The 9,219-nt window shown below is 45.7% G+C and overlaps 1 protein-coding gene across 1 annotated transcript; it reads right to left on the reverse strand.

Moving 5' to 3' along the window:
* Positions 1-201: 201 nt before the first annotated feature.
* On the reverse strand, positions 202-1,407 carry GJA8 (gap junction protein alpha 8). Its single transcript, XM_009943281.2, has one exon. The coding sequence runs from the start codon at positions 1,405-1,407 to the stop codon at positions 202-204; it is 1,206 nt and encodes a 401-aa protein (XP_009941583.2).
* Positions 1,408-9,219: the final 7,812 nt, after the last annotated feature.

Below are 9,219 nucleotides of genomic sequence, written 5' to 3' on the forward strand. Positions count from 1 at the left end.
AATGTTCCTTTTCAAATGGACATACAGGGCAAATAAGGCACAGTTACCATGATAGTACCTTTCCAGTTGAGAATCTCAAGAGGAAATAATATTCAAATGGCCATTTTAGCACTTTGCTTAAAAATATCTTTTGATTCTTTCTCTATCTCTCCTTTTCTCTTCAATCTTTTCTTTTTCATGTTCTCCCCGTATGCTGCACCTTCATACAGTCAAGTCGTCTGACCTGGCCCGGCTGCTGGCTTTACTTAGCCTGCTGAGGGGTCTCATATCAGTGGCGAGTTCAGCAGGTGCTGAAGGCCCCTCCACTTCATCGGTCACCACCTCCTCCTCTGCTTTCTTCACCCCTGGCTCTTCCTGAGGTCCTGGCTGCTCCTCTTCTTGTTCCTCCTCCTCCTCCTCTGCTCTTACCTTCTCCTCTTCCGGTTCCTTTACTTGTGCATACGATGGTAACCTCTCCTCAAATGCCCTGGAGAGATCTTCCAATGGCCCCATCCCAATCTTCTCCTCAAATTCATTGAAGGCTGATGGAAGGGGACTGGGTTCAACTCCTACTTCCGTGAGAGGGAAATAGGGGGACACCGGCTTCTCTTCTTCCAGCAGCTTGTAGCCTTTGGTCTTTGGGATGGTGGGGACTGTGATGGCATGGAGGGGCTTCTCCAGGACCTCTCCCAGCTGTTCCTCCGCTGGTCTTCTCAGAGCCTTCCGGATCCTTTTCACGATCAAGTGACTGATCTCCACTAGGTTGAGGAAGAGGGACACAGAAGCCACCACCAGCATGAACATAATAAAGATGGTCTTCTCCGTAGGCCTGGAGACAAAGCAATCCACCAGATTGGGACAGGGCCACCGCCCACAGCGGTAAAGGGGGAGAATTCGGAAACCATACAGGAAGTACTGACCTACTATGAATCCCACCTCAAAGAGAGTTTTGAAAATGATGTGGAGGATGTAGGTTCTCAGGAGGGTACCCTCCAGGCGAAACTTCTTGGTTCCATCAGGGTTGTTGCCTTTGTTTTGATTTGGAGCCAGGGGTAGCTTCTCTTCATCCACCTCAGCTTGCTGACGCCTCTCTGCTTCCTCCCTCTCTCTCCTCTTCTCCTCCATGCGGACGTGGTGCACCGCATGCCCAAAGTACATTAGCGAAGGTGTGGATACAAAAATGATCTGCAGGACCCAGAGCCGGATGTGGGAGATGGGGAAGGCCTCATCATAGCAGACGTTCTCGCAACCAGGTTGCTGGGTGTTGCACACAAAGTCTGACTGTTCGTCTCCCCACACTAGCTCAGCAGCTGTTCCCAGGATCAGGATGCGGAAAATGAAGAGCACTGTGAGCCAGACTCTCCCGATGACAGTGGACTGCTCGTTCACCTGCTCTAAAATGTTCCCCAAGAAACTCCAGTCACCCATTTCTTACTGTCTAAGGAAAGAAAAAGAAAGAGAATGACCACAAATTATGCGAAATGTAAAAGGTTTCAGGTTTTCCCACTGATGTCTTTTGTTGCTTTCAACCAATAAGTATTTCCCTAATACGCTTTCAGAACAGAAAGAAGGTTGCCTGCATGCTTATTTGCCTGATCACAATGATTTATGAGCAAGAGAAGTGCTCAGAAGCCAGAGCAAACTGCTTGCTAAATTCTTTCTTCCCTGGCTCTAAATAGGCAATTACTTTTCAGCCAGGGAGTATATTTAACTCCTTTTCCTGGTAAGAGTCTGCTGTGGTGACTTGTAAGCTCAGTTGCATCAGCCTGCTTAGTTGATTTTGTACACGTACGAACCCTCGCCAGTGGTACCGTAGAACAGATTTATCAGCATGCAGCTGCAGTGGTTAGAAAAGAGAGTGAAGCTTTCAGGCACCCAAGCTCTTCTGCACCAGAACCACACACAGGTCAAACAGACCTCGAAATGGCGCCCATCTTGCACCTACACAAACCTGAATTCTCTCTAGGTTGCATATATTAATTTTACATTAGCAATCACTCTGTTAGGTAAGAACAGCAATAACAATACCATTACTATGTTAGCAATACTGTATAAGCTTAGTAACTTCCATATATACTAGTTTTGCTATATAGTATGTGTTATATACAATGTAATTATTCAGTGTTATTGGGGCTATTCTTTGCATTCTCTTCTGAAGTCAGTTTCTACACTGACATTGGAACCAGTCTGGAGAGAAATACAAAGGTCTGTAACTGCGACCTAAAATACTATTTTCTCTCTCCAGAGTCACAGAATGTTAGAGGTTGGAAGGGACCTCTGTGGGTCGTCTAGTCCAACCCCCTGCCAAAGAAGGGGCACCTACAGCAGGCTGCACAGGACCTTGTCCAGGCAGGTCTTGAATATCTCCAGAGAAGGGGACTCCACAACCCCTCTGGGCAGCCTGTTCCAGTGGTCTGCCACCCTCAGAGGGAAGAAGTTATTCCTCATGTTCAGACGGAACTTCCTATGCTTCAGTTTGTGCCCGTTGCCCCTTGTCCTGTCGCTGGGCACCACTGAAAAGAGTCTGGCCCCATCCTCCTGACACCCACCCTTAAGATATTTATAAGCGTTTATAAGGTCCCCTCTCAGTCTTCTCTTCTTCAGGCTGAACAAGCCCAGCTCCCTCAGCCTTTCCTCATAGGAGAGATGCTCCAGTCCCCTCATCATCCTCATAGCCCCCCACTGGACTCTCTCCAATAGTTCCTCATCTTTCTTGAACTGGGGAGCCCAGAACTGGACGCAGTATGTCAGTGCTGCCATCTCAGGCTAACACTGAGCTGGAAGCCAGGTGCAGATATCCTACTGGAAAGCTAAGATAGTAGTCCATTTTTAAGTAATGTAGGTCAAACATTACATCTGTCATTATTTTTGTGTGATAAGAAATTATTCCTGGGCCAAGACATCATCCTGCGTATCCTAAACTTCCCACTACATAATTTTAGGCAAGGGAAAAGCTATGAAAGAGGAAACTTGTTTGGGGTGGGCTGATTTAACACAGCACAGCAGTCTGAAGTCTCTGAGAATGCAGAATATTACAGCGATCCAGAAAGACCGAGTTATAGACCATGACAAGCAAAACAGGGAACGTTATTCATAAAACAGCTGTTCACAGGGATCTAGAAGTTCATCTCTTAGATACAACCTCCACCTATAGTTTCCTAAATGCAGATACATGTACACAAGTACTGCGAAAAAGAAGGTACAGTCATCAGCATGGAAATCCAAGTATCTAAACCTCCCACCTCCTTCAGATACCACTGGGACATATTTGTAATGCCATATGTTACGACACACCAACGCACACCAGTCTGTTTCAACTACTGTGTGTACGTATTCACACATAGAGAAACACACAAAATATTGAGAGTTCTGTGGCTCTGGGGAATTTCACAAATTTTCAACACAAAAAATCCTTCTGATGTAATTTTTCTAAAACAAAATGGACTTGTTTTCCTTGCCTTCAAACCTTGTAAAATTTTAACCCCAGACACCCATGTTAGAAAACAAAGAACAGAACACAGTCCTTCAGCTTGCACAAACACCTTGCATGCATAAGCGTCAAACATATAATTGAATCACCGAAGAAAATTGCTACTTTCTCAGTCATTAAAGTTGTGTAAAAGCGTGTGTTAACGTCAGCACTTACATTAACAAGTCTAGCAGAAGATTATGCTGTTTACATACATTATCTAAACTGATTTAAACATTCTCTTTCTGCAAATTCACAGAGCAAAATATACCCGACAGTTACCAATCATGTGCAACTGTGTGAAAAACACAACTACACACAATATAAACTTCATTGTCCCCCAGGCGCTGCAGTTAACTCCATCCCTTTCTTGCTTTGTGAGTCACACTGATACCCCCAGCTACCATTTGAACATCGCCACGCAAGAGCAGCACTCTAGATGTGATAAACCTTATCATACGGAAATCTGACTGCACAAGAGAAGGAAAAATGTTTCCTGCCTAACTCCATCAAATGTCTCGCTTGCAGCTTGCTACATTTGGCTAACCTCCTCCTGAGATCACTTCCGAACCGGTCACGTTTGTCAAAAATCTGCCATGACCATCCTCTCTGCTCTCTGCAAGGTTGCTCTGTCGGTTCAACTGCAAGGAACAACTGTGAGTGGACTGAAGATGAGTGGTGCAACCAGTTCAAATGCCTAGGGTTCCACCTGTAAGCAGCCAGCCCCACAAGTCTCAAAAAAAGGTGCAAGCGATGAAGGTAGGCAGTCACCTTTTACCTTAAATTGCCTGTTGTGAGGAAAAGAGCAGGAGACCGCCTAAGCCCTCTCTGAGTCAACAGATCAGTGCTCTTAACTCACATGGGCTTGTTGCAAACCCCCACCCTGCGTTTCCAGCAACCTGAGCATGCTACCAGCAAAAAAGACTGCATTTGTTAAGGACGTTGAGCAAGCAACTTGCCGCTGTGAAAGGCTCCACCGAAGAAATGTGTCCCCCTCCTCTCTTGGCACTCTGCAGGGAAGAGTGAACTTTTGTCTCCCTTCTTCCCTACCCTAAAAGTCCCAATCTTGTCGCACGACTGAGCAGATATGACTGAATTGGCTCTGATGGTGGGTTTTAGTTGCCCTGCAATATTTAAGCTCCGAGCCAGACGGCTTTATGAAGTGAGTGACAGTTAGTGACGTGGGGAACAATAGGGAGAAAAAAATAGAGAAAGAGAGGCAGAAACACAGAGAGGAGAATCCACTGAATGTGAAAAAGCAGATCGGGGAGGCAGTGAAAACCTAATACACGCATAAATGGGAGTTTGCACAGTTAAGCAGGGTCTGAAGCATCTCTGCAGTCCTGCCATGGTTCAGCACAGCCCTGTGTGTGTCCCTACTCACGAGTCTTTAGGTGGTGTGGTGTAACAGGTGAAAAGGGAGTGCCAACATCGCTGATGGTGGCAGATCTAATTGAATTAATTTGTTACCCTATAGCCAGCTCTGACAGCCAAGTCACGTTGCTTATTTCCAGCACAGGCGGTCACTGAGATACTGGACCTGTACTTGGTAGTATCAGATTCTTTGGACTGCCCTTTAACATCTTTTATCAAGAAGAAGCAGCAATATGGGAAAATTAGATCATCAGTCAGCATTAATCAAAGTTGAGAAATACCAATTTTACAATCTTGCCTTTCAGTGTCTTAGTTCCGCTTAGTTTTTCCTCCAAATGCATCTCGCAAATGCACATGCATCAAAAATGTCTAAAACAAACTGTTTTGTTAAGGAGCATAGCTGAATTCCAGCAGCCCAGCAAACAGGAATGTTACCCCAGGCGCACTTGCCTACCCCTAGCCGTCTGCAAAAACGCTGGAGAGCCTGCAGAGGAGAAAAATCACGGCCTCAGTAATGCGTCCACAAGTATGACTGACTGCCCTACGAGTTTTAGTTCTGAGCCAAAGGATATAGCTTTATTCTGAGGTGCTGTTTTTGTAGTCTTTCTGTATGAATTGCTCAGAATGCGTTCTTGGTGCTCATCTCTGAAGAAAAAGAGGATTACTGGAAGCAAGATCTGCTAAGCAATGATGTAGATACCAGGCTCATAAAGTGATGAAGCAGCAAGTAGCTCTCCTCTCTCTTTATGCAGGCTCAGTACCGAATTTAATTCCCCAGAATGGCACTGGGAGATGCTCTGTCTCTAGAAGAGCTGTCATTTGAATGAGACATTATAACATGAGGGCCACAAAATTTTGTATCTTCAAACCAATGGTTTCAGGCCTCTCTTCAGTCTTTCTGGGCATTTGTACCCACCTAAGTTCCGAGCCTAATTTCAGCAGTTGTCTTCCCAAACAGCTTTTAAGTTGAGTTGCATAGCCCCAAAGTCCAAAGCAGAACTGAAGGCAGAGATGATGGTTTGAAACTGGATTTCAAAAGAGCTAAAGGATAAGTGAGAGATGGAAAACAATCACGTTTGGCAAGAGGGACCAGCTTGGAGACACAAAAGAAAAATCAAGCTTTATACTTGCATTTGGAATGAAGGTCATATTCTGAACACCTTAATAAATCACTTTCTTACTGGAGAGGTAGCATAAGTCTATACATAGCATTTTTCAGCCTGTGCTACATAAAGCATGGAAATAGTCTTCCTGGAGAGAGGACACGCAGAGAAGAAGATAAAAGTCCCAAGAACATGAAGTGAATAAGAACAGGCACAGTTTGATCAACAAGAGGAATAAGGACGGCAAGGAAGAGGAAGGAATACCTTTGTTGCTTTGTTTTGCTATATGCCACTGAGATAAACTAGGATTAATACATGAGTGACTGGTCATCACTGCCACCCTCATCCGCTCTCTGGGAAGCTGTAAGAGAGGGACAACCGAAGGATACACCAGCAGCTAACACCTGTAAAGAGTGCCTGCAAGCTGCTGTATCACGGAGGCCAGACAGTTCAGGTGTTAAATTGCCCTTCCCTTTTCAGACTGAAATCATCTTTCTGGAAAACTCAGCTCTGTCTGAATGTGCATATCCCTTTCTGGGCCTTATCTCTCGAACAAAGCGAGCCAAAACCCATATCTGGTATGTAACTACATGGCTGTAGTCCATCTCTAAATTACATCCAGCTACTGTCAGAGACGTTTCCCCTTAACCGTCTGTCTGCCACTTGCAAACACTATCCAAATACCAAACGCTGTCTGGCAAGTTGCAGAACAGTTTGCAAGATGTAGCTGATGCAGAAATTATATTCAAGTCACTGATCATTGGGTATATGCTACCTTCAGCTGAATGATCAGGGTGACTTTCTTTGCTATCACTAGGGTGCAGAGCCTTTAACGTGGGGCACGCTGAGTTTGCTGGACATTTCTGGTTTGGGGAAAACCACACAGTCCCTTTAACTGGACTCTAAAAAGGCACCACTGAGCTCTCAGTCAGTTTCTCCAGCTCACTAGGGCCTCCTCCCCCTGCAGGCGTGCAGAAAGTAGCCTAAATGAAGATGAAGATGGCCAGTGAGGAATCCCTCTTGTATTTAGGCTACACAGGGAAGTGTTTGGTGGGGATGAAGAGGAGAGGGCAGGGCAAGAGCAAGAAGGGGACTCGATTCTCTCAGGCATCAGGGTAATGCTGGAAGTCAGGGCTGCCTTTGTGATATGAAAGCAATGGCTGTGAAAGAAAGGAGTGGAAACCATAAAACCAAAGGTCTAGAAGACAACGTGACACACAGCATGCGACATTCGCTGAGTCTGCAAAAGAACTGCAGCACTGACAGTGCAGACTGATAATGGCCAACACTTCCAACCTGTGTACCTGGCCCAGCATTTATGGTCTCATTAGGCAACCTGCAGAAGTGCTGACGGCTTCCACCTCCCAAAAGCAGTGCTAGAAGTAGTAGCAGCTAATGAGAGTAACACTGTTAATCACAGCGACTTTTTCTTGCCTTTAGGACTTTTCTTGCCTTCAAAAAGCCATGGACATCTCCTGCTCTTTTAAAATGTTGTTTTCTTTGGAAAGCGGTTTGCTTCGTTGCTGACTTCTCATCCTTTAGCTGCTTGGAGGCTGGTGATTGAGCTCCTGTCTCTGGCACCACTGAGACTGTAAAGTCTCCACCCACTGCAACTCAGCCTTTTGCTCTGAGACTACGAGGTCACTTTGGGAATGTGGGATTCTTCATTCCAAATGGATTTCCAACACAGACATGATGTCAGGACAAGGCAGGGCCATGCTATTGAACAGCTCTGCTCATGCATGATAGCAGATTGTGCAATTATATAGTGCACAACCCTGGATAACGATACCTCTCCCTCAAACAAAGTTATCTTCTCCTGATCTGCTTAGCTAGAAAGTGGCACATGCTTCCTGTTCTTCTGCTGAACACACAAACCTTTGGCTCATGGCTGAAGCCAAACGCTGATCTATTCAGCCTCCCTACAAGAAGCCGGGAGCTCTACCCAACACCTGTGTTTGCTAGACACTACCCAAGTGAGCGGACACCTGCTTTCTAATAGGTGTCTTTGCCATCCTAAAGCCAAGACAAACTCTCAGTTTGATGACCAGGACCAGAGCCTCCCAGATTTCATCTTCTCCCTGCCACCCACTGGCCTCCGAGCTCACTTAGATGTAGCTAGCCCTGACCGTATCTTAACGGCAGAACTTGCCATGTCCCTGCTAGACTGGTAGATGTCACTGTCCACATTGTAAGGGCAGAGGTCTGAGATTTTTCCAGGACTCTCTTCAGAGCCCTTCAGGCACTGGGGGATATAAATTGCTGGGTAATATATTTTGCCAGGGAACTGCAAACAAACGATAAAAGAAAAGAGAGGGAGGAAGACATGAAGCATCAAGAAGGAGGGAAGTCAGGGGAGTATGTAAGTAACAGGAAGGTTTGGGCAAGAACACAGGAGAGATGAAGGCAGTGTTGGATTATGCTGAGCTTCAAGTGGAGGATAAATACTTATGGGAAACATTTTTAATTTGAGGGAGGAACAAAACTAGACAATGAATAAAGATAAGCAGGGCAAAAGTAGTATGTCTTTCAATACCTGCTTAACTTAAATGCAGTTGTTCTCTGTAAATTACTGTTATAAGAGGACCTGGGGAATTACAGGCCAGTCAGTCTAACCATGATACCTGGAAAGATACTGGAACCAATTATGAAACAATCAATTTATAAGTAGCTAAAGGACAATAGGGTGATAAGAAACAACCAGCAGGGAATTTTGAAGAACAAATCCTGTCAAATCAGGCTAATTTCCTTCTTTGACTAACAGGCCTGATAGATGAGGAGGAAATGGTAGATATGAAATACCTTAACTTTAGTGAGCATTTAGAAAATATCTAGATCGCAGGCTCCCAGAGCAGCCAGCAAAGACGCCACGCAGAGGCTACACAGGTTGAAGTACCATAATGAAGGCTAATTATCAGGGCTTCACTTTTCCAGCTGGGAGGATCATATCCCTGAAGTTCTGCCTCCAGGGCTGCTCAGTATGTCCTTTCGTGTTTTGGACAGCAGAGCAGAGGACAAAACCAAGAGGATGCCAGCTGGGCAGGGGGGGCCTGAGTCCCTGCCGAAGGCAGGAGGTCTGTGGCGGTGGGAGCTTGAGAGGAACGTGAGAAACTGGAGAGATGGGCTGCCTCTGCAGAGGTGACTGCACCAAGGTACAGTTTGGAAGAGGTGACTGCACAGACACCAAATGCGCTGGTCCAGACAAGGTCGTAACCATTTCGGCAGCAGCACACTGAAGAAAAACCTGGCATGGGACTAAACATGAGTCTGTTAAGTGAGATCCCCTCAGAAAAA

This window comes from Opisthocomus hoazin, chromosome 1, assembly GCF_030867145.1.
Source record: "Opisthocomus hoazin isolate bOpiHoa1 chromosome 1, bOpiHoa1.hap1, whole genome shotgun sequence".
NCBI lineage: Eukaryota > Metazoa > Chordata > Aves > Opisthocomiformes > Opisthocomidae > Opisthocomus > Opisthocomus hoazin.